The 26,782-nt window shown below is 37.0% G+C and overlaps 1 protein-coding gene and 1 long non-coding RNA gene across 2 annotated transcripts in view; one reads left to right on the forward strand and one right to left on the reverse strand.

Annotated features, from left to right (window-relative positions):
• LOC141377032 (uncharacterized) overlaps positions 1-26,782 on the forward strand; it is a 48,622-nt gene that overhangs the window by 12,012 nt on the left and 9,828 nt on the right. The window lies entirely within an intron of this gene.
• ism1 (isthmin 1) overlaps positions 973-26,782 on the reverse strand; it is a 29,978-nt gene continuing 4,168 nt past the window's right edge. Inside the window, 5 exon segments of the mRNA NM_001012376.1 lie at positions 973-2,103; positions 3,572-3,661; positions 7,555-7,698; positions 11,706-11,985; positions 15,559-15,774. Coding sequence (NP_001012376.1) covers positions 1,586-2,103; positions 3,572-3,661; positions 7,555-7,698; positions 11,706-11,985; positions 15,559-15,774 — 1,248 coding nt within the window. The 3' untranslated portion in view covers positions 973-1,585.

Here is a 26,782-nt window from a genome sequence, read left to right on the forward strand (position 1 = left end):
AAAAAGCAAATGAAAATAAATGTTTCAATTAAATGTGCATTAATCGGATTAAAAAAATTGTAAGGATCCTCATCGAGCAAATCAAGTGTATTTATTGTATTCAGCATTATACATGGGATTGTTTGTTTTTATCGTAAGAAGTTCATCATAAAATGTAAAAATATATATATATATAATTATTAATACGATTAAAGTATTTTTTAGTGTAAATTTATTTTTAAATATTGAGAAATTACCATATAACAGTTTGGTTAATTTTACTTCTGGCCACCTCCCTCAATAAAGTTTGGTTTTTGGCCCTTCATAAGAAAAGGTTTGGACACCCCTGCTTTAGAAAGTGGATGAAAAATGAATGGGAATAAAAAGGTGTAAACAATATTGGAAATCCTGTTTGTCCAATCAAGTAAAATGCATCTTACCAAGTCTAGACATGGCCGACATATTGCAGAATTTGCTTGATATTTTCAAAAACCTCAGTAAGAATGTGCTGACAACTACAAATCCATTGGTAATGTTTTCCATCAGATGACTGCTAGGAGAGCTGATTAATGCTAATATTGATCCAGCACAAAACCGTGAAAACCTAATTTACACAAACATCTCAAGAAATGCTCTGAGGTTTTAACAGTGGCCATAAGAATGCGGCCCGCTATTCATGTGACTGCGCGATCTTAGTCAGAGAAATTACTGAGGAATTTGAGAATATGAGCAAGCTTGCAAAAAAAAAAAGAAGAAAGAATCTGAGCCGCATTTAAAGGGGGAAGAGTATTTTGCGTCAGACATCAAAAGCAGAGCTTGGGCCTGTGTCTGGATGGAGCTAATAGGAGTCTTGTGGAATGGCTTAAAGTGTTTAATATCTGAAGACGGATCTTATTTGACTGTAATAGAAGGTGAAAGACCCTTTGACCCCAGCAGTTCATATGGAATCATCTCCTGCACATTTATGTTGAGAATCGTTTGATGGTGACCTTTAATGTGACATGGTCTCTTTATTTAGCACTCAAAATCTGTCCATACATCTAGATGCACAAATCCCTACCACTGACACATAACTATGACTTAATAAATACTTTGCAAAGATTACACAGGGCTGTTTTGTTCTTAGTAAAAACGGAACCATGATACAACAGGACATTATATGGGAATTCTTTTCATTCAGCTAGACAAATATACGCATGTTTACACAGGAACCTGAATGTTGTATCCAATGTCCTGTTGGAGAGTCCTGAGGAGAAGGGTTTCCAACTGCATGTTAAGTGTAATACAAGCATGCAAAGATATGGGAAACTCTAGCTGTTGGTTGCTCATTGATGCATTGGTGATTTCCTGATATGTCTTCCCTTTCATTCTTTCCCTTTACTCCTTAAAAAATTCAAACAATTTAGAGATTCCCCAAATAATATACATAATACAAAGAGAACCATGATGGATTTTCCACTTTTGAACCCAAGGTTTTGAGGGAGACCATATGAAGATCTCTGCGCATTGTTGACAGTGCTGTCTGTTTCTTATAGCAAGTCCTCTTCAAACGCACAGCCAGCTTTCAACACAAGTTCTGCTTCTGTTTTTCGAAAGTACATAGTTTTCAAAACTCCCGGGCCTCTTCAAACTGTTTATAGTAGTCCTCATCCTGAGGGTTTTCTGCACATTTCTGTCCATTATTGGGGGGTCGAGCGTGGTTGTAGCGGCTCCAGTCCCCCTTGCAGATGATCCAGGGTAGGATGTCCACTTTGTAGTGTAGGTCAGCGGAGAACTCGGTGCTGATAAGATTTGGCGTACCGGCTCCTTTGCCTCGGGTGATGAGTTTCATGCTGTCGTCGTAGCAGCAGTGCTGGGCCGCCAACGTTGTGGATTCCAGCGTGAGCATGGAGCGGATGCAATAGCGGGCTGTGGGTTTATAGATCTCCAGCTTCTCTTTTGGCCCGCTGGCGTCCTTCCAGCGGAAGTTGCGTTTGGTGTTGGCATCGTGGACGTCTGCGGTGCTGTAGGCCACCTCGGTTGGGTAAAAGCAGGGGCAGCTGGGTAGATCAGTGGCTACTTTGCTCATGTATTTCTTGAGAAACTCACTCTTGCAGTTCATCCAACGCTCACAGCTGTCGGTATCTAAGGAGGAATGAATGACAGTTGTCAAGATCACACAGTTTAAGTAAAATTTAAACCCGACTTCAGTTATGTTTACTCAACTAGAGCTGATCTCTTTTTCCTATCATCCGAAAAAAAAGTGATTTAACATTCTTTCTATAAGTATCTGCATAGACATAAACTAGAATCAAGACAATACTAGAAACGTGTGTAAGGATTCTGTGCCAAACTACTTTAAGTCTTCATGAATGAATCTTAGGATGGCTCTACAGCAAGGGTAGAATTAGTATGGACGGAGGGGATGCAACAGTGCAATCTGGGGGGCCGTGGAAAAACATGCAGGCCGTGCACTAGTGTGACTAACCTAATCAGAGCTCATTAACTGTTGTAAGGGTTGTAAGGGTTTGTAGTCCGTTCTTACTGACTGACTGACTTGCAACATTATATATGTAGCAGTACATCCTAATATGAAGTAATATATGTATATGTAAGCATTTTTTTTAGATTTCAAAGATTTAATTAATTAATTAAATAAACAATTAAACTGTTTCTACTCTTTAATCTCTAATTGTGGTCCTAATTATTAGATCCGTGACTAGGAGTTGGTTCTTTTAGAAAAAAGAGGTGCCCAAACTTGGTCATGGAGGGCCGGTGTCCTGCACTCATTCATTTTCTTTTTGGCTTAGTCCCATTATTAATCAGGGGTCACCACCGCAGAATGAACCGCCAAGTTATCCAGCATACTTTTTATGCAGTGGATGCCTTTCCAGCTGCAACCCATCACTGGGAAACACCCATACACTCTCATTTACACACATACACTACGGACAATTTTAGCTTAGCTAATTCGCCTAAAGCGCATACCTTTGGACTGTGAGGGAAACTTGCGCACCCCGAGGAAACCCACACGAACCAAGGGAGAACATGCAAACTCCATACAGAAATGCCAACTGACCTAGCTGAAGCTCGAACCACTGACCTTCTTGCTGTCAGGCGACAGCACTACCCACTGCGCCACCGTGCTGCCCGGGACTGCATTTTTTTTCCCAACCCCAATTAAACACACCTGAAACAGCTTATCTAGCTCTTTCTAGATATACTAGAAACTTCCAGGCAGGTGTGTTAAAGGAAGCTAAAGCTAAACTATGCGGGACACTTAGGAGTTTGCAGGAGTTTGGGCACCCCTGTTTTAGATGAATCAGAATCATCCAGTGCAATGAGTAAAGATTAAGTTTAAGGATGATTTAAACTAGCTGTGCTTTGTGAAGAATCCTTCTAGTCACACCATGCAAGCACAATATTATTTCTGACTACCATATCTTTTTTTCTGTAGTACATTTAGGATAGTACATGAATAGCTGTATACAAGTTCAAGCTCTATTAGATCAAGACTGGATTGTTGTTGTTGTTGTTGTTGTTGTTGTTGTTGTTGTTGTTAAGTTCTTAGCGACCAGTTGCCCAGGTGATGTTAAATTGCAAAATAACTCACCAACTCCAAACAGCTCTGTTGCATTGAACTCTTCAGTGCCAGCGAGCAAACTGACTTCAGTTGCTGCCGTCTTGAATGCATCTTCAATCCCTGTACAAACAAAAAGTGTTTAACTCTTGTTAATGATGGCCATTTTGACCATGTGTCCACCTATTTTTTCCCCACATAAGAAAAGGCACAAACATTTAATTAAAACATTTAATTTAATTAATCTGGCATCCAATGCTTTCTAGTTCTATTTAGTTGTATAAAACAGCTTGTTAAGCTGCTTAGTGCAAACAGGTATTTATTACCATATTATTTTAATGTATTCTCTTCCTAATTAGCACACTGGTTTGTAGTGCAGTTCTTTTTTTTTTAGTTAATTCCCTACTGCTGCTAATAAAGCTGAAGTCTTGCACATTTACAGCAACGGCTTACTTCTATGTTGAAAAATAGTGGTGGATGTGACACTTGTAATCAGTTTTAATTACTGCTATTGTATAACCTATATCTGCTTGTTCAGTCATGGTGATGTCACGGCTCACAGTTTCTTGGTCTTAACAAACAAAAAAATGTACTAATAAATATACTAATATATACACAAAGTCCAGAGACTTTAGTGAAATCCGTGATTTTGTAAAAGATTTGCTTTAAAGGCACAGTGTGTCATTTTCACCACCAGAGGGCACGTATTCACAACAAACAAAGGCGTAGTTTGATGATGCTATGACTGAGTGTGGAATCATGAGAGTTGTCATCTTCATTGCATCCTGTGCCACAGTCCACTGCTTCTGGTTCTTTTGCTGGTGATCATGTGGGGAACATGCAGATCTGTTCAGTCATGCTAAAAACATTGTAATGCTGCTTTGTAAGGCTGTGCGATTTGGAGAAAATATCTAATTGTGAGCAAACAATAGTGAGTTATGGCATTCGTTTTCTCCTGGTGCCTTTGTGGTGTTTTTTTATGTGGTGTAACCGCTGCAAACAACTGAAACAACTGAAATTTGTACTTTGCTGTTGTTAGCTACGATATTGAGTGTCACTGGCAATACTTTTAGTTGACTTTTTAGCAAGATACTCCTCATATGCCCGTCTGGTGTTTTTTTTTCAATAGTATCTGGATGCAGCCTTTATGATGCAAGCTGAGATTGTATCATTGCAGAGATGCAATGTCAGACACTGCGCTCAATGGAGCTAGTAAAGTCAGTGTGACGGGTAGGGTTAGGTGAGCCCATTCAAAAGCTTTGCATGCAGCTCAGATTGCATCTGCAGCCAGACCCCTCTCGCTTTTTTAGGTGCTGGTTGTTGTATTTCTTCATGCTGTGGCAACAATTCTACAACAACTCTTACAGATTAGTTGTTTTTGTTTGATGTCTGTGACTTTGAAAGCAAAATATTCCCATATTACCGATGTCCTGTTTTTCTTTAATATTAATTTGTCTGTTAATGCTTCTAAAGTGGCAGACACCATCATCTCACTTGTCCACACTTTCCTTTTTGTTTGTTTTATTGTAGGCATTCCAAATGGTTCGGTTGTGCAATTCTGATTGGGCAGAACGAAAGTGTGTTCGCTTAATTGGCTTGTAAGACTGTCACACAGACGGCAGTCAGGCATTTGCTCTGGGTGGGGGAAATTAGATAATCTATATATATTACACATCCCTGCCTCTTGCGATTTAGCTAATTGCAACGTTTCAAATCGCTATTGCGATTCAATTTCATTTAATAACACAGCCCTACTGTTTTGTTCAGTCTAATAAAACAAAACAGAATAAAGTGTCTTTGGTGTTTCCCCTTGTTATTAAAACCAAACAGGAAATCGAGAGTGTATGATGCCATTAGTATGACCACACAACTTGGACCATGACACTAGTTAAAATAGCTTATTACTCTTGATTTGAACATGAACATTTTCGACATATTTTGAATAAAGTACATTAGTACATTTTGTAATAATGTGTTTTATGACTAAACAATGGTCATAAGCCACAGCTATAGAGTTTTTTCAGGTCAAGCGAGTAGAAGCTTTGATTCAGAAACATTATTCAAAAGACCCTGTGAAATTAAAATAAAACATTTTAGATGTTAGTTTAGAGGATATCTATTAGCTAGAGTGCTCCCAAAAAGTGACCATATTTGCATTTAGAAAATATAACACTGATATAAACATCCAAAGCTTGCAGTTTGTCAGTTTGTCACTAAATCAATCAACAATCTTTTTTACATCATCTCAAGCCTTATTCATTCTACAAGCGACTCACAGCGGCAAAGCGACAAGTGACCGTTCATTTCAGCGTAGAGCGAGCGACTTCTGGCAACCTCCATCTACATGAGCGACAGCCACTATTGGTAACCAGGTGGGCGTGTTGAGTTATGCAAATGAAAAGCGACTTTAGGCGACAGCCAATAGAAGCACCAGTAGAGTGTTCCTCTCTCCGCTAGCTCAGAGGCAAGTTGCATTCTTGCTGTATATACCTAAACAAACTTGCTTTTGCAGCAGGTAGCCACCATAGACTGTAAAATATATGGTAGTATACGTAGTGTCCGTGACGTCACCCATAGGTTTCTGAAGAGCGCAAAAGAAGTCACAAGTAGGCACGGCCAACCGTCACCATTTTGTTCGCGCGTCATCGCACTCACGGCGGGATTCCAAACAAGGGCAAAGAGGCAGAGAGTGAGCGGAGCTACAGACACCTGCTGGCATTTTGCTTTGACCTGGTTCAGACACACTTTACTTTGGGAGAACGCTTAATACTTTATCACCTGCGACTCATTTGTGTTCTGACCACATTTGGTTGGCTGTACACTATATCAATAAAGTGTTTAGACTTTTTAAAATACTGTAGTAATACATTGAGCCACTAAACTGTGCTTATGATGTTTTCCTACAGGATGAAAACGCAAATTACTTTCTAACACTTTACAGATATAGTCTGTGTTAGTAAATGCAGGAATATAGATGAAATTTAGGATAACACCGTTTGATAACACTTCAAATAACTGTTCTACAGCCCATCAGTTCTACAGCTAATCAATCTGCCAGATTGCATTGCAGCTCTAAATATAAATATAAACAATAATTGATCTTAAATAAAACAAATACATGTATAGAGATGGTATATAAGTATATAACTTTACTCACATGGGAAATGGAGGCAGCGTGAATGGTTTGTGAGCACAATTAAGTGCCCAAAGCATTCCATATCATCTGATAATTGTAGGAAACAAGTCCAAAAGGCAGTTGACTGTGTTAAGCCACATAAAACAACACAGAAATACGATGAATATGCCAAAATCAGTGACTAATCTGCCGGATTCAGCTGAGGTGACATGACGGCTGTCACTCAAGTGGCCACGCCCTTAATTATGCAAACTTAATATAACTTAATATAAAAGAAACGGATGAGTTATAAAAAAATTCACCCCCTCACAGTTGTCATGAAGGGTAATATTAGCTGTATGAACCAAAATCTTTTTTTGTACCAGGCTGTAAACATCTTTTTTTCTGCTGTATAGTTGGCAATTCTAACAGTGGACTCAAATTAAATTTGCTCTATTATGGAGCCAGGACTAGCAAAATTTCGATAAATTGCAGTTTTAGTTCAGTATTGGCCTCCCGAGGGAGAGTGGGAGGTTGCCACTTGGTCGCCACCCAAAGCGACAGTCAGCTACAAAGTTGCTGTTAATATGAATGAGGCATCATACTTCAGTTTCTCATCAAATCTTGACCAATAAAATGCTCTCTAGTATCTGACATGCCCCATCCCCTTCAAGACACTTCACATTTGCTTTTCATTTCATGTGCTTGAGCTCAACCACTCTCATTGGCAGAGCTGTAATAAAAACAAAACGCTATTGGCTGCTTTTTTTTAAAGTAGAGGAGCTACTCTATGTTCCAACCTCAGATTACATCAAACATCGAATAAAAAAATGCACATTTCAAAGCACTTCTTGGGACCTTTAATAAATGGATGGATTGCTCCAAATGAACACAGTCTTACCTGGACAGCTGGGCATGTCACATGTCCGTGACTCTGTGGCAGTGCAGGCATAACCGCACGATCTGGTCCGCTTTTGGTTACCATTTCCACAGGATACACTGCATGGAGACCAAGCACTCCAGTCGCCTTCCCCGTCTATGTAGTCTACGAGAGGCAGGAAATCAGTCAGATCTCGCACATTCACTGGCACTTGAGTGTTATGACATGATTCCTTCGCAGGCCGTGTTGTTGTACTCCTGTCCCACTGTGGAGATCTGATTCAGACCGTATGTTTCAAATACCTGAGGCACTTAAACCAGGCCTGCTGCTCTATACCATTAGCATACCTCTCTAATTGACTGATACACTTGGGAGAGTGTGAGCGAATGAGCCAAGTCTGCATACTTATGCCAGCTTCCAACTGCTTTTTAAACAACATGCATGTACTACTGGTAAATTTCAGTGACGTGATCGAGGGGCAGCTAGAACAGACGTTTTGAGGTGGAGTATTGTAGAATTTCTAAAATGCCCTTTTCTGAAGTCCCCATAATTTTATGGCCTTTAATGCAGTTTTTATATCCTGGGCGTTTGTTATTAGTCTACCAGATGCAGAGATATCTGCTCATGTTGTATTAGCGTGAACCCAACATAAGCGAATACATTTTCTGTTTAGGCCATAACACAGCTGCTATTATTATTATTATTATTATTATTATTATTATTATTATTATTATTGTTGATTTATATAATCAATAATAATAAGATAATTCATATATAAAATACAATTATATAAAACACTTAATTTATTATTATGATTAATTTATATAAACAATAGAACTATGATAATATAAATAATTCATAAATTTATATAAACAATAAAATTTAAAATAATTCATATATAAAATACATATATATATATAAAATGCTTAATTGTATTATTGTTGTTATTGCTATTATTATTATTATTATTAGTAGTAGTAGTAGTAGTAGTAGTAGTGGTGGTGGTAGTAGTAGAAGTAGTAGTAGTATTAATTTATATAACCAATATAAATATGATATTAAAATTATTTGTATATAAAATACAAAAATATAAAATGCTTAATTTATTATTATTGTTATTATTATTATTGTTATTTATATAATCAATAAGAATATAAGTTAATTCATATATAAAATACAAATATAGATAATGCTTAATTTATTATTATTATTATTATTATATTAATAATTTATATAACCAATTGAAATATGATAATAAAACAATTCATATATAACAAAAAATAAAATGATTATTATTATTATTGATGATGATGTATAATCAAATCATTGTAAAAGTGCTATAGAAATAAACTTGAAAGTTATTAATAATAATATTAATAATAATAATAATAATGTAACCACATTTATTTTTGTATACAATATAAATTTAGAGCATAAACTTTTATCAATATATAAATTTTTATCATTATTATTATTAATAATAATAGTTGTTAGTGTTGTAATTGTTCTTTTTTTTAATATGTATTTATATATATAGAAGAAAATTTCAGATGGCTTTTAGAGGTTTTTGCATCTAAACTCTACCCCCCCCCCCCCCCCCCCCCCACACACACACACACACACACACAAATACACACACAAACGCACATTTTTTTCTGTTTTCTTTTTATCTTTAGTTAGAAAAATCAGCTAAGCCAAGGGTGGCTACCTTGAAAAAGTACTAAATTATAATAAAGTTTGGATTTGTTTAACATTTCTTTTGGTCATTACATAATTCCAAACTCTCTCTCTCACACACACACACGCACAAACACACTTAAACCAAGCAAGCAACCACATTTATATCCACTCCCCCCTGATGAGAGAAAAACAAAGACCTTTGGTCTCAAAAAGACAACATTACTCTCAGCGCCGTCAAACCACATGGTCACAGTCGAGTGCGGGCCAAATCACAGGCAACAACATGTCTAAAACCCACACGAGCCACAGTTCCTACACTCACCGCTAATGCAAACGAATAAGCCAATCAAGAGCAAATACAGCAAACCCTCAGGAATGAGTCACGGCCACAACAGACCGTCTGTTAGTCATAAAGACTGTTCATATGCTGCCTTTTTAGCTTCAGATTGGTATTATCTTTACTCGTCTATCAAAGAGACTTTCTGCTGTGCAAAGGGGTTTGGGCAAGTGGTGACAGGGTAAGAATGTGTTTGTCAGTCTCTGACAGTTGACTTACCAGTAACACACGTTGACTTAGACTACCTGTCGAAAGTCTGGGCTCTGTACTATTTTTAAATGTTTTTAAAAGAAGTGTATTTTCTTCACTAACCTACCAAAAAAGTCCAAAAGAGAGCTATTAGTCTGGAGGAGCAGATGCTCTGGATTCTCTCTTTCCTCCTTTGATGTTGAGGAGTGTTTTCTGTCATGAAGACAGACTCCGCCACACAGGAATCTGTCTCTTACAGGAAACAATCTACAATCACAGACTCTGTATGAGATGCTGTCCGTGTTATAGTGACAGCATAAATCATCTGCAGTGGAAATTACAGATGCTGTCACCTTGAGGCAGAGCCCTTTATTAAGACAATAGGTCATGATGCAGCCAAGCTTAAAGTGTACTTTAATTTTTTTTATTCATATCTTAGTCATTCGAGGAGAAGGCTATATACTATGTAAAAAGATTCCATAATGGTATTGCAGGACCAATATATACTCAATCTAGATGTTTTTTTTTTCAGTTTTTTAGTGAGATGTTTGTCCTAAAAACTCTTTTGACGTCAAAATATCATTTTATCTGGCCTGTGTTATGTGACTGAGAAGCAAGCACATGCTTCCACTAACGTCACATTGACGCTGCTTTCCAAGGCAGAAGAGACTGTTAGAGGTGAAATCAATTTTTAATATCTAGATATTTATTTATTAAATATAGATTTAAAGAAGGTTTACGTATTTAAAAAGCACATACCCACTTAAGAAATAGGCTGCATCAATATCCATATGTTTATCCATGGTTTGCGCTACATTTATTCTTCCATGGCGGGGCGCCACACCAAAATCAATCCCTCCACGGCTGCATTACAGCTTCTACATTACAGCTTCTCATCGTTGTTTTAAAATAGCGGGTTATAATTGCACCAAAATGCATTAAAATGTAGTGCTGTGCGTTATTTGTTTAACCCTTTAAGGTGACATGCTGACTGACTGACTGACTGACTGACTGACGGGTGCACGATGCATGAAGCCAGCAAACATGTCGTAGCTTTCAGTTAAGATGAACACATTTCCATGATTATGCTTCGTAGATAAAGGTCTGTGGTTCTGTATACAATGACTTAATCTTGCTGGAGTTTATGGCCTTTTCACTTTATTTTAGAACGCATTAATGCCGCTCTGTTGGTCTATCGGGCACATTAATAAATATTCCTAGCAAATCTAATAAATGTTGGAGACATACTTGTAACATAAATGCACTAAATCGCACTTCAGCAGCGTTTATTTTAGAGTGCACAAGAAAGTCTGCGCTTGAGCAGCGTATATTTGAGTGTGTGCGAGAAGTTTTGTGCACCAAAAGAGGAAAAGGGCGCTTGAGCACAAAGATTCTCATGCTCGTATTGCATAAATGCGATCGCGACTTGTAATACTGCGGACATTTGTCATTCGAATAACGCCACAAGTAGTTGGTAGATCTGTGTAAAAGGCCCAACCGAGTCTGCCGCCACAGCTAGAAAAAATCCTAGCGGAAACACCGTTATCTGTACTAGTATAGTTTAAATTTTAACAAAAAGTATTTGTATCTGATTGAATTTGAAGGAAATGTTAAAGCTGAGGCAGTCTAGCTGCATTGAGAAAAAACAGTGAAAAACAGGCCAATAAGTGGTGTAAAAACATAAAACATTTGACAGTCATGACAACAAAAATAAACGCTTATTTTAATAAGTTAATCATGCTTCAGCTTTTTTTTCAATTATGCAAAATTTAACTTAATATTTTTATTCCTTTTGAAATATACGTTGAAATAGTAGACTAAAATGAATAAGTTGTAGTAAGTTGAAATGACTACAATTCGTATTTTTTTATTCAACTAAAAACATTTTTTTAGTGTGTACATAATGTGTCACATGCATTGTACCAATAATATCCTGATGCATATATTCATGAAAAGAGAATAATACCGTATTCAGTCTGGGTTCTGCTTCCCGCTCCAGCTTCACTCTTCACTCTTCTCTCCCAGTCTCCGAGTGGCTTGAGGAAGTTGCTGTCCTCTGTGTTGCTCTCGTAGGGGTAATCCTGTTCCTCAGGCCCCTTCGGAGTGGACACAGAAGATGAGGACGAGGATGATGAACGCTGCCACCAGTTCCTCCAGTTAGGAGCTGCCCAGCCAGGCTTGTTTTCTTTACGCATTCCCTTCTCTGGCTCAGAACCTTCCAGACTGTCCACCACTTCTATGGTGACCTAAACAATGGAAGAATATTGTCATTACAAGTGTTTACTGAGGCAAACGTTGCTATTAACAATTTTGTTCATCCATATGTTTAAGGATTTGAACAATCCCAAACCATAAGAATTCAATGTGGAATTTATTGCAAATAATTTGTAAAATGAGGGATGCCTAAATAAATGTATTATTTATAAAAAAATATAAGTAATTCTGAATGCAATTAATGAATAAATAAAAAGGTTTTTAATATTTTTAATTCAGCAAAGATGCATGAAATAACGTGAAAGTTATTGCAAATAATCTGAAAAATGAGTGATGCCTAAATACATTTATTATTTAATATTTAAATTATTCTGAATGCAATTAATGAATAACATTTTTTTTTTAAATCACATTTAATGTTGACAATTCTATAAGTATTATTTTTATTGTCCTGGTTTTAATTTTATTTTCATTTTTTATTAATTTTTAGTCAAATAAATCATTTTTTTAACTTTCTATACTTAAAAATATTTAATAAATTGTTCACTGTTTCCAAAAACAAGTATACAAATATTTTCATCATTAATAATAATAATAATAATAATGATGGTGATGAAGATGATGATGATGATAATATTAAATGTCTTATTCCCAGAAATAAATTATTTAAATATTAAGATTGTAATGTAATGTGTATTGATATATCACATTTATAGTGTATGGTCCTACATCCAAAACACTTCACAATCATGAGGGTGGTCATTCCATGCCACCACCAATGTGCAGCATCCAATTGGATGGCAGCCACAGGACAACGACGACAGTGCGCTCACCACACAACAGCTATAGGTGGAGTGGAGAGACAATGATGCAGCCAATTCGGTGGATGGGGATAATTGGGAGGCCATGATGGGTAAAGGCCGATGTAAGGAATTTGGCCCGGACAGCGGGGTTACACCCCTACTCTTTACGAAAAATGACATGGAATTTTTAATGACCACAGAGAGTCAGGACCTTGGTTTTAACGTCTCATCCGATGGCGCTCACTGACAGTGTAGTGTGCCCTTCACTATACTGGGGCATTAGGACTCACACAGACAGCAGGTTGAGCGCCTCCTGCTGGCCTCACTAACACCACTTCTAACAGCAACCTAGTTTTCCCATATGGTCTCCTATCTAGGTACTGACCAGGCTCAGCCTCAGTGAGTAACAGGTCTTGGACTGCAGAGTGATTAAGGTATATTTAAGATTAAGAGATATTTGAAAAGTCAAGGGATATTAAAATAAATATGCATAATTTGAACTTGTTAATTGTTTTTGGCCGGTATTATATTATGGAATTAATCCTTTTTATTTATTAATTTTTTCATTGTATACACTATATCAAATATTTATTTGAATCAGCACTATGGCAGTACCGGATACAGAAACCATCATACCTCATAGCAATTTCCTTTTGCAAGAAACATTTCCAAACAGTAATTTCATGCTGTGCTATAAAACTAAATCAAACACTGCAGTTCGTATCGGGCCCTTTTATTGCGAATCTAATTTGTTTACTCGCACATGTTGAGAATAATCACACAGATCAAGAGTGTTTGTTGTAGCGAGAGAGGCTTTTTCTGTTTGTGGCACATCAAACAGTGAGGGCTAGTGTGATCTTGTGGAGGTCCAGATGGATGTTGGCTCAGGTCATGGTCATGCACCACGAGGCTGCCAATCTGCAACGACGCCCCCCACTCCCCAATCCCACCCCAAAAACCCCAGCAGTAACACATGTGCCTCCCAGATTGGGGCAGGGCCTCTTTCTCTCGCTCTCTCTCCACCTAAACATCAAGTTCAAAGGGCCTCTCAGCCTCCTTAAGACCATGAAAGCCAGATGATGCTTTGGATCAAAGATACCCTTGCCCACACACACACACCCCCCCTGATCCCCACACACACACGCACTCACTGGCATCTTAAGACATCGATACACTTCATCCATTATGCCATTCTTGGTCAAAATTCACATGTTTTTCTTTCTGATGTAGATTGAGCTTGAGGTGGATTAGTTAGCGGTCATTGCTGCGCAGGTGTATGTGGTTATGGAGAGTTGAAAAAGGTGAATGTGTGAGAAAGTGTGTGTGTGTGTGTGTGTGTGTGTGTGTGAGAGAGAGAGAAGAGAGAGAGAGAGAGAGAGAAAAACAAAGAACCAGAAGGTTTTCTTTATTGAAAAGAAGTGCTGATGTGCATCAGAGCTTTCTGCCACTTTCTGTTTGCCAAGATTTTAGTTTCTGCGCTTGGTCAGGCACATCTCCTTTAAAAGTTTTTGCATTTGTGCATGGCGAAATTCATTTGCTGACATTACCTCTGTCAGTATCTACAATGCATCCCGATAGTATTCATAGCGCTTCACTTTTTCCACATTTTAAAGGTTACAGCCTTATCCCAAAATTGATTAAATTCATGTATTTCCTCAACATTCTACACACAATAGCCCATAATGACAATGTGAAAAAAGAGTTTTTGAAATTGTTGGAAATTTATAAAAAAATAAAAATAAAAAAACGTAAAAAATAACTTTCAGCAGTATTCACAGCCTTTTCTCAATACTTTGTGGATGCACCTTTGGCAGCAATTACAGTTTCGTCTTTTTGAATGTGATGCCACAAGCTTGGCACACCAGTCTTTGGAAATTTTTGCCCATTCCTCTTTGCAGTACCTCTCAAGCTCTATCAGGTTGGATGGGAAGCGGCAGTGTACAGCCATTTTCAGATTTCTCCACAGATGTTCAATAGGATTTAGGTCTGGGCTCTGGCAAGGACATTCACAGAGTTGTTGTGAAGCCACTCCATTGATATTTTGCCGGTGTGCTTTGGGTAATTTTCCTGCTAGAAGATGAACCGTCACCCCAGTCTGAGGTCAAGAGCACTCTGAAGCAGGTTTTTAGTCAGGATGTCTCTGTAAATTGCTGCGTTCATCTTTCCCTCTATCCTGACTCGTCTTCCAGTTCCTGCTGCTGAAAAACATCCCCACAGCATAATGCTACCAACACCATGCTCAACTGTAGGGATGGTATTTGCCTGGTGATGAGCGCTGCCTGGTTATGTCCAAATGTAACGCCTGGCATTCACTCCAAATAGTTTAATTTTACAGAATTTTACTTTAATTTAACAGAGAGAAGATTTTTATTTCAACAGGTTTATAAACATTAAAGTTTTATTAATTTATTTTTAATGACTTCATTATTTTATTTTTGTCATGATGACTGTACACAATATTTTACTAGATAGTTTTTAAGACACTAGTATTTAGTTTAAAGTGCAATTTAAAAGCTTAACTAGGGGAACTAGGCAAAGTCATTGTAAAGCACTGGTTAGAATTATTAAATTTTTTTAAACAAATTTAAAAAAACTTTTATTTTTATGGCTTTTATTCTAGCCAAGATAAAACAAATATTATCAGAAATACTGCGACTTCTCTTGCTCCATTTAATATCACTTAAGAAATATTTGAAAAAGAATAAAGATTTTACAGGAGAGCTAATCATTTTGTTTTCAACTGTAATGTCATTCTGATATATAATATAATTACAAATATTGTAAGTGACTGTGAGCATCTACCTGTATATTGGGGTTCTGCCCATTTATATCTGCTTTGGAGAGATCAGGAAAGTTCTGCAGGTCCAGCAGGAAAGCTCCAGGGCCGTCTCGCTGCAGGCTGCCCCTTGTCCCGGGACTCTGAGCCCAAGGCTGAGATGCTGGAATATGAGCCACCCGAGTCTGTCTGTCACCTGGCCCCAGCTGAACTGAGGAGCTGCTATCTGCATTCACATTATTCTGCATAACAGAAACAGTAGAAAGCCATTAGATTAGCATGTCTCTGCTTATGGAGCCACGTTTTAGCATTCGGTCACTTTGCTTACTCAATGGTTATTTACATTTTATCACTTTTTTTTATTTTTGCAAAGTTCACAGCAGTCCACTAAAAGGACAAACTTTTGGCTCAGTTCATTGTGAGCCTCCAGTTGGTCCACAGACAATCATGGATTTGAATTATTCTTAGAAAAGATGAATGTTCAAGAAAACAGATCCGAGTGAATCATCCCTCTGTGTACACTTCTTGACTCTCTGTTGTCACAAATTCAGAAATTCATCTCGGTTATTAGCTTGATTCCGTAAATACAGACGAGAACAATTAACATGCTCAAAATCTTCAGATTCATTATTTGTTGGCTAGAAAAAGTCTCACAATTTTATGTTATAATGATGATATTATTATATAGATTATCATAATAGTACGCCATTTAGAAGTAAAATCTTGAAACTATGTTGTACATTTACTGTTTACTAACCACTGGTTTTGAGTAAAACGCACACTGTGTAAAGCGCAATTTTTATTTTGATACCATGATGCCATATCAGATCTGTGTAAACTATGAAACAGTGACTTGGGAAAACAACAACTTACAATGTACATTTATTATCCCTTCGATAGCAATGCTGGTCTACAGACTGTGAAGATGAAGTGTGTATATAAAATAAATAAAAATAAAAAACTGATTTATCATTTATATTTATTTATTAATTTAATTATTATTAATATTATTATTAATATTATTAATACTATTAACAAAGTGACTTTGTCAACTACTGACCTGGACTAACAATACAGCAATTTTAAGCGTTTTAATGGATACATGTGGATGGAGGTCATTCTGACAACACAGTGCGTACACTCAAATGACATTTGCTGTTTGTCCAAACTAATTTCAAATGAGCTGAAACAACACATATTTTGAGTTTTTTTTTTGGGGGGGATGCCTTAGTTCCTTCGTGTTGTCCCAGCACAAACATTTTGTGTGGAACCCAGCATTGTTTACACTGTACAAACAAACCTTTTTAAAAACCAAACATGAATAGAACAATTGTCACTACCAGATGTATTTTGACCTGTTGGACCCTTTTTTTCAAATTGGTTAGTGCTTGTACACCACTTCAGAAGACAAACGAACTAGCTACACAGTCCTGAGCTTATCAAATAGATTGATCAACAAAAAATCAAGATGGTAACAAACACCAACAACTCTATCTCCATTCCGATACTTTGAAGAATGTTGGAAACCAGCAACCATTGACATTCATAGCAGGAAAAAACAACAGAACTGAACAATGAAAATGCTTTGGAAATAGTCGTAGATAAGTAAATGAAGGCTGATTTATTTATTTATTGTAACTTATCACATTTAACGTATTCAATTGCATCGTGTTCAGATTGTTCATCGTGTTCTTATTTTGTCACACTCTATTTAACATATAAGCAAAAGAAAGCAACCTAAATTAAATGTTATTGGTGCAAACATGGTAACCGTGGACCTCATAATCCTATATAAAAAAGGCTACCTGAATATAAGCTTACTTTTTCTTTACATTTGAAAGGTGCGATTTGCAACCTAGACGTCTTTTACGCCTCTATAACCAGCCATATGTTCACGAAAGAGACCTTGAAGATGGAGATCAAGGGAAACAATACTGGTTTCATCTGGCTGAGCCCAGCACTGTTTGTTTACACTGAGAGAGATTAGAGACATTAGCAGCTCCGCTCACTCAATCTCACCTCAAATGGCCTAATTACCCACAGGTGCTGCATTGCGCCTTATCGCCCCATAATATAAACACACACACACTAGAGACTTTCTGTGAGTCCTAAAACAATAGCCCACCATTTACAGATTATAGAGGGATAATTAGGTGCAGAGTGCTTAAAACCCAGTTGCTTAAATAAATGAAGCATGTATGCATAATCATGAAATATTTTTTATATGATACTTGGTGGAAAATCGTTCAGATTGTTTAAAATAGCAATATGCAGGCTTAAAAGAATGAACTATACATACTCTGATTACTGAAGAAAATTTAAAAACATGTACTCATTCATTTTCCTTCGGCTTAGTATCTATTTCAGAGGTCACCACAGCGCACAGAGCACAGAATGAACTGCCATCTATTGCAGCATATGTTTTGTTTTACACAGTGGATGCCCTTCCAGCTGCAACCCAGTATTGGAAAACACCATACACACTCATTCACACACACATACACTCATACACTACGAACAATTTAATTTATTCAGTTCACCTATATTGCATGTGTTTGGACTGTGTGGGAAACAGGAGTGTAACCCTGCCGGTCAAACACCACCCAACCTGCTCCTAGCTGAGATCGAACCGGCAACCTTTCACATGGGAGTCGGTTGCTCTAACAAGGAGGCTAAAGACCATGGTCTCTAGCGTCTGTCCCTAGAGCAACTTTAGAGGTCAGAGGAGTGAGGTTTACTTGCACTAGCACTTCACTAGCTGGCCTCTGTCACAGGAGTACCCGAAGGAAACCACACTAACACGGAGAGAACATGCAAACTCCGGACAGAAATGCCAACAGGCCAAGCTGGGACTCGAACCAGCCACCTTCTTGCTGTGAGGCGACAGTGCTAACTATTGAGCCAAAACATGTACTTTTACCTGTATATTTTTAGTTATGTATTGGTACTGGTCCTATGCTATTTTCCTTCAACCTGCTGTCACTACTTTGTTTTTTTTTTCTTGTCTCTATTATGATTGGCCAAGTAGAATAATCAGCAATTTTTGTCCAATCAAACTGCACATAGAAAAATCATATCAGACAGACTGACATCAAGACATAGATGTTTTGTAAATGCAGCAAACATTTACAGTGTGGTAGCATTAAATGTGTCCAAGACAGCACAAAATCATTACAAGCAACAAACGAGAGTCTGTTTAGACTGCATTTCACTTATGAGAAGATTAAGAATGTCTAATATATTTATATAAAATGCCAAATGGCCTTAAAGGTGCAGTATGCAAGTTTGAAACCCAGTGGTTGAATTATGTATTACATTCCTGAATCAAAACAAAAGGAAGCGCAGGTTGCCAGATGACCAACAGGAGAAAGTTTTCCGGTATAGGCTGATTTAAACCGTGTTCTAAATAAAAGCAACGGCACGCAATAGAAGTAATATTTTTCATATTAAATTAAGTTTTTTTTTAAGCAACACCTGGAAAATTGATATCTTACAAACAGCTTCCATTTCTTGCAGCTAAACAACATGATAAAGTGACAGTGCTGTTTACCTCAGATACACCTCATGTGGTTTATTCAGTGTTAAATGCAAACAATGTAAGTTTAAATGCCATTTTACAAGACATGTATTGCCATATACAGAAAGCAGCAGCAGATAGTTCACGTCAGATCTTGAAAAGAAAAAAAAAAAGTTAAAATTAAACTTTAAAACTGTGAAATAATGCAAACCAACACTTAGCATGTACATTTAATAATGTTAAAGAGGTTTAATGTGTATTAATTCGATTATAAACCCTACCTTTTCGTGAGTGAGTGCATATTCTGTGCTTCTAAATGGCTGTATTTGAATTTCAGTCGTGTTTCATCTGGTGCAAACAGCCCAATTGCTTATCACTGCAAATCTCGTCATGTAGCATGTTGTTATGACACGTGGTTACAATGTAACCTGCACACCTAATGTTTACCCTCATAATATTTATTAATTTACAATTATTAATTAACAACCATCTCATGTAGAATTGTGAGTCCGCGTGTTATTTTGGGGCTGTTACTGTCCACAGGACGTCGCATTTTGGTCATGGACATCCACTTTTAAAGACTTCCTGACTGGCTGAATTGATCAAATTTGCAGTTTTTCACCAAGGCAACCCGGGTTGCTGAAATATAAATGGCTAAACTGGCATTGTGCTGGTTAAATGACAAAAAGAAAAGACAGCCGTTTTGGCACGGAAAACACATTTTCAAAGCAGAATATCTGACTTCAGTGTTGTTTTTCAGATTTAAAAGAATGTTCACTTAGCATGTTTATTAAATATCTGCAGACATATTATAGTATTTTTTCTGCTTTAAAAAAGTCAAAAACTTACAGCACCTTTAAGGCTGATTTATACTTCTGCATCAAGCGCATGCGTATGCCCTGGCACAGCCTGCACATGGTCACATAGCCCTCGCTGTGTTTGTGTTTACCTTTTGATTAAAGTTGTTGCATGTCCACCGGTTTCCGCCTCAAAATGAGCGAGTTTTAGCCACTTCTACATTAAGGTAGCGTTCAGATAAAAACAAAACACCAGCGAAGAGACTCGACACAGAGGAACATAAACACCTCACTGCCAGCTAGCTTTTCTGAAGTGTTATTGTAGAGCAACATAAAAAGCATGCAGAAGTATAAATGCATGACTACATGCAAGGCATGTGCCGTGGATCGAAGTATAGAAGTGTATACCAGGTTTCAAGCGCACACATGGTTCGCATGCTGTTGGGAGTAACGCATTACAAGTAATGTGCGTTATGTAATAATATTACTTTTCTAAGTAACGAGTAAAGTAACCAATTTCTTTTAAAAACTATAATAATATTTGAGTTACTTTTTTGAAAATGTTTAATTAAATTAAATTATAATTAGTAACAATGAATCATGCAGTCAATGAGAGAATTCGTTCATTATTTTGAATGCATCAAAGTAAAGAAAAAAGGGGATTATAGTCTCAATGGACAGTGATTTTACTTAAGACAAATAGTAGAAAAGTAGCGAACACATTGCTTTAAACGTTTATTAATCTGTATATATGGCATGTATAGCTCTGGGCTCAGGAAGTTCTCAGATAACATTATCCTAAAATATATGTATTTTTGATGTGTTTTTTTAAAGGTAAATGCAAGTGAAGGTTATGTTGTTAATTGCAAAGCTTCTCTTTAAAAAAAAAAGAAAGAAAAAGTTCTGAAAGAGATCAAGCCTCAGCCGGGTAATAAAAAGTAATGCTAAAGTAACTCAAAAGTAATGTAATGTATTACTTACAATCAAAAGTACCTAACGCAACTAGTAAAAGTAACAAACACAGTTGGCACCCACCTGTTTTATTAGTCTAAAATCAAAACCTCTGTTTTCATTAACCGTAAAGAAAAGATCTTTTTTAGTTATTTTTTAAGGGCTGTCAACTGCTATCAGTCTGCCTTCTGTCTTTCTTTGGATCAAAAGAGGAGTTCTGGCTAAACTCTTCCACTCTTCTACTCTAGAGCAGACGAAATAGATAGAAACTGGAGTTCATAATGCAAAACTGTTGCGCACCTCGCTGGATGACAGAAAAATGTGCTTTTCCCTGTCAAAGAGGGTTGTAATTGTTTTGCCTTAAGACTGCCAAGGCATGTGTTTGCTGTCACATACACACACAGGGGGCAATTACTCCACAATTGGACAGCTATAAGTAGCTTGTAATCATGCATACTGAGCTAGAGAATGAGATCAAAGGGCACCATCAATCTTTTGTCTCTTTTCTTTCCTCCCTCTTGTTCACTCAAGCCATTTTGTCTGACTGGCTGAGCACTGTGTTGTGCAGTATAGAATGTGTTTCACTTCAGGTAAAAGAAACTCGGAGAAACTACTAGAGTTACTTGATTTTAAAGTGGTTAAATTATAGTCAAGCCTTCCTTAAGTTTATTACAGACTAATAAAACAAAAGCTGGTTGTGATGGTGACTTGAAGAATGTCAGCATTATAGTGTGTGATATTTTTATGGAGTTGGTGACTGCCTTGATTGCTTGAAACTAATTTTGCTAATAGTTTGCTAATAGTCTCTAGATAGCTTTATGCTACATTTTACTACTTGCTTAATCCCAAACTAGGCATACTGTAAACAAAAGTGTCAGTGCACCTAATGCAGATTTAGACATCAGAATAGTATGCATGGCTGTCCATTCGACTATTTGTAGAAATACAAAGTATATTGTGAACTTTAGAGGTCTGAAAAGTCCCTAAATCAAACAGCAAAATAACTTTAAGGGTTCGTTCACACAAACATGAAAATTCTGTTATCAATTACTCAACTTCATGTCATTCCATTCTCTGAGACCTTCATTCTTCTTCAGAATGCAAATTAAGATATTTTAGATGAAATACGAGAGCTCTCGGACCTTCCATAAACAGCAGCCGTCCCAAGAGAGCAGCGGTGGAAAGATTACTGAAAAATCATACTCGAGTAAAAGTATCATTACTTGCCCAAAACTGTAGTGTAAGCGTATCTGTTGTAAATCAAAGTATGAATTTCTGCATGTGTGTGTAAACATAACATTCTGTAGTGCATTTAGTTATTGTTCAAGACTATTTGGTGATTTCAGTCAATATACAGTAAACATCCGACATCTTCTCATCAGTGACATGCAGTCTCTCGGTCAATACATGTAAAGATTGTGGACATCTTCTTCGAAACTTTTAATGCTTCCAAATGTCTTGCTGCATTCATAAAGCGCCCATGTTTTCAGGTGGTTCAATATGATAAGATTTTATTTCTATGTGCAATATGATGGGACCGGAATCACAGGGCTGATTTTTTGTTTTTACTCAGGCAATCCACATAGACATGAAAAAAATAAGTAGTGGCTGCAGGTTGAAGGAAAATAGCTGGAGATACAGCTCTAAAAAAGTACTCAAGATAAGTAAAATAAGTAAAAGTACACATTTAAAAAAAAAAAAAAAAACATTTACTAACTTATAAATTCCTAAGAAAAACTACTCAATTACAGTAATTTGAGTATCTCTCATTTGTTACTTTACACCACTTTAAGCCAGTAAAATAAACTCCTGCAAAAACATGCACCGTGACAGTGGTTCAACTGTAATCATACAAAGCTCCAAAAGCACTTTTGTGCACCAAAAAAATCCCAGCAAACATGATGTCTTCCATGTGAGATCAGAGAATGTGTTTTCTACAGGCAAAACAAGACTTAATACAAGGTTTATACTTCTGCGTCGAGTGATTGGCGTGGCCCATGGCGATTGCCTTGCGCGTTGCCATGCATTTATACTTCTGCGCACTGTTTCTGTTGCTCTGCAACAGAAACGCTAGCTGGCTGTGAGGTGTTTATGTTCCTCTGTGTCAGTTTCTTCGCTGGTGTTTTGTTTTTTTCTGAATGCTACCTTAATGTACAAGTGGCTCAAACTCGCTCATTTTGAGGTTGGAACCGGCAGACGTGCAACAACTTTAATCATTTGTAAACCACTTGTAAACACTGGCTGCACAGAACTTGCGTGGCTCTCACCCCTGTACACACTCCTCAGCGATACCAAGCTGACCAATTTACAGAGCTTGCGCAACGTGTCGTTGCGTTGTGTAGTTGGCGAGGGCATTGCGTCCAGAGAGCTCTTAGATTTCATCCAAAATATCTTAATTTATTTTCCGAAGACGAAGTAAGGTCTCTAAGGATTGGAATGGTATGATCAATAACAGAATTTTCATTTTGGAGTGAACTAACCCTTTAAAAAGATTGCGCACCCTAGAACCAAAAAGCTGCTGATCCCGTTTGACTTCCATAGTGTTTGTTTTAAAATTATGGAAAACATTAGGACCAAAAGTAAAAAAATAGTCTTAAGTTCATTAGAAAGAATAAATAAAATCTTAATACCACCAAAACAGGAACACCAAATCAACGTGGTTTCAAATAAATCCAAAAATGTGAAATATTCTAGAAAATGCATTAAATCTTGTATTAAATATTGACAGGTGTAAATGTGGCCTGAGATACTGCAGACAACTGTTCCTACGGCATTTCTACAGTTCTTATGTTGACTTTACGCACCATTCTTCAAGCCCTATGGACCTCTAACTATGAAAACAGACACATGAGTGACATACAGACGCCCCCATTACATTTCAGACTACTTCCACCTCCTGCTTCCTCTTCTTTCCTTTTGCTTAAGGAGCATGACACCATTTCAATGACACCCCTCTGAGGGGGTCGTCCCACGACAGCGCACAGGAAACGAAGGCCAAACACAAAGTGCAAAAGGCTTTTCATTACAACACTTATACAGAGAAGGCAAATATTTGCTTTTCTGACTTTAGCTCTGAGGAAATAGGGCTGCACGATTCTGGCTAAGACGAGAATATATGCATTTTTATTTTATTAAAATCAAGATCACAATTTTCTCACAAAATAAAGGTTAACATGAGTAGGCTATTATTTTTGTTTTTTTCAAACATGTGGTAAAACAACAACTATAATATTAGGCCTATGTGTAGTTTTGTGTCATTTTGAATAGACTTGGAACAGTGCACTTGAACAGACTTTAAATGTGTCCTGGTTGTTAATTCATAGTAAAGTGATGCATCAGAATATAATTATTCACAAATCTTAAGTTTAATTATAGTGTATGCTTGCAATCTGTCATTGACAATATTATTAAACAAATTGTCACTGATAAAATGAGACATGTTTCATTATCATATTACCTCTTGCATTATATTTAATGTTATATAGGCTAGAGTAGTTAAACTGACACTGTTAAACATTTATTCTCATGCACAATGCTTTGTGTTCGCTATGAAAGAAAAAACATCAAATGCTCTTCGTAATCATAACTCTAATATGTGATATGATCCTTTAAATGATGTGCGCGCTTTCGGTTTTACTTTCACCGCTGAGTGCGTTCATGTCATGGCTGCCGTCACTTTAAGGGAAAAAAACATACTTGCAAATCATACTACCCACGCGGCTCTCAAATGATCACTCTGTGCTACATAATGAACATTACTTACAACTTTATTACCTGTTATTCACAGCCCATGCAGGTTCTGTTTGCACATCATTTGTGGGTAAGCGCGTGTCTCCTCAGTAGTAAAGAAACGTCAGCTCACAGGTCATTCATGGCCACGAAAACATTGTTACATTAAGACTGAAATGACATTTTTTGGGTGCATTATACCTAATTAATACAGTACGTGACTATTTTAACACTATTCGGAGATGTCCGTGTTGATGAGCAACATATGTAAAACAATGTGAAGACTTGAGCGACCTTCTTTATTCTTCTCCTAAACTTGTAAATAATTGGCGGAATCGTAGAGAATCTGGATTAAGATTGTGTGGGGGGTCGAATCGAGATCAGGATCTTTTTTTGGTTAACCATGCAGCCCAATGAAATGCACTTCTTTTTTTGTAATTTGAATAATTATATAACCAAATATTAAAATTTGCCAAGGATTAGAAGGTAAAATCTTAGGAATTGGTCACTTTACATTTTCACTGACCATATTGAGACTACCAATTTTAAGATTATGGCTAATTTAATTGCCATCATACCAGTTCACTTTGCATCCCCATCAAAACCTTACAAAAGTGATTATTTAAAAGTGGATAAATAATGTTCCATCATCACTCAACGTAACATGTAGCTATGCAAAAATTAAACTACATATTTATTATAACATGTACTAATTAAAATAGAGTTTAGTTGTATTTTGGGAGTTCTAAAGTGTTATTTCAATGCACGATAATGTTTAAGAAATATATCATTTTATTTTTATGTCATCAAATATTTTGCGTACTGAATATGCCTGATATTGTTTTGTACATAAACTGTTAGATTAAAAGACAGTGAAATGAAATAGAAGGAATTGACCGAGGGCGTGTCTGAAGTTGGGGCTGACACAATTGTCATAGCAGCGTCAGCCAATGAAATTAGTCCGCAATTGGTTACAGTCTAAGCTGAGGTATTTGCATAAAGTGATCTGATTGGCTGACACTTCTGTTGGCACTTAAAAGGTTAAGAAATCCTCAACTTTTGCTGCGAACAACACCACTGAAGGGTAATTCTAGATCTGATACGCGGCCAGCTGGAAGTGCGATATGCACATTAAAATAGCAACATATTTTATGATGATGTTTAACAATAATTAACATTTTTATAGTACTGTGATGGTTGGGTTTAGGGTTGGGGTGGGGGTAGGCGTTAAAAAAATACAATTTATTGGGTAATTTAATAGATTGCATAAGTAATACTCGGTACAACTACTGTTTTTACGTTACTGTGACGGTTTTAGGGTTGGGAGGGGCATTAATAGACATTAATAAAATACAATAAATGGGAAATTTAATAAATAATTCTTGTTAACTTTCGGCCACAACTGTATCTAGCAACAACCCTAAACTAGCGGCTACGGCTCCACAATTCAGTTCAGCATTGATTGAAATCCCCCATTCAAAGTGTATGGGAAGTGTTGACGCTGACGCCCCGTGTAAATGGGGTGTTACTTTGTTAACACGATTAGAAACCTCATACTAATTGTGTCTTTTTTAAAATATGCAGGTGTTGGTGGTTCTGTTACTGTATCAGTAGATTAACAGGTTTATTGATATTTCGTCATAACCAAAGCCCCTCACTGCTGCCCCACATCTCCTCAAACTGGGTTACGTTTGACACTTTCTGCGAACATTCCAGACATATTTCCACTAGCCGTGTATGTCATAAACGTGTTCCCAGAAAAGTGAGTTCTGTCCCAAGACTCTCCGCGCAAAACCACAGCCTCGACCTCCAAGGCTAAACTGTAAAGACTCACCAGGGATTCATTCACTTCCTCCAGCCACTGACTGCAGTAAAAACAGTGAACAGACTGATGAAATATAATTCAGCTTCTGAAATGCCAAGCAGTTGTTGAAATAAAAAAAGATATGTCCCACTTTGCTTTAAGTGCTGTATACTACTGTGCATTTACATAAAAGCTAAATAATGCAGTGTAATTAATTAATATACTTATTGTGTTTATCACACAACACTTATGCTATTGCTATTGAGGTGTAATATGGGTAAGGTTAGGAACATGGTTAGTGGTAGGTTTAAGGTGTTGAGGATGGGTTAAATTACAGCTGTCATGTTTTTTAGATACTAGAACATGAAAATATGCATCTTCCTGTAGCTCAAATGTGAACTTGAAACACACTTATGTCTTTGATTGAGATTTATACATCCTACACTCAGAAA

Source organism: Danio rerio, chromosome 13, assembly GCF_049306965.1.
Source record: "Danio rerio strain Tuebingen ecotype United States chromosome 13, GRCz12tu, whole genome shotgun sequence".
Lineage (NCBI taxonomy): Eukaryota > Metazoa > Chordata > Actinopteri > Cypriniformes > Danionidae > Danio > Danio rerio.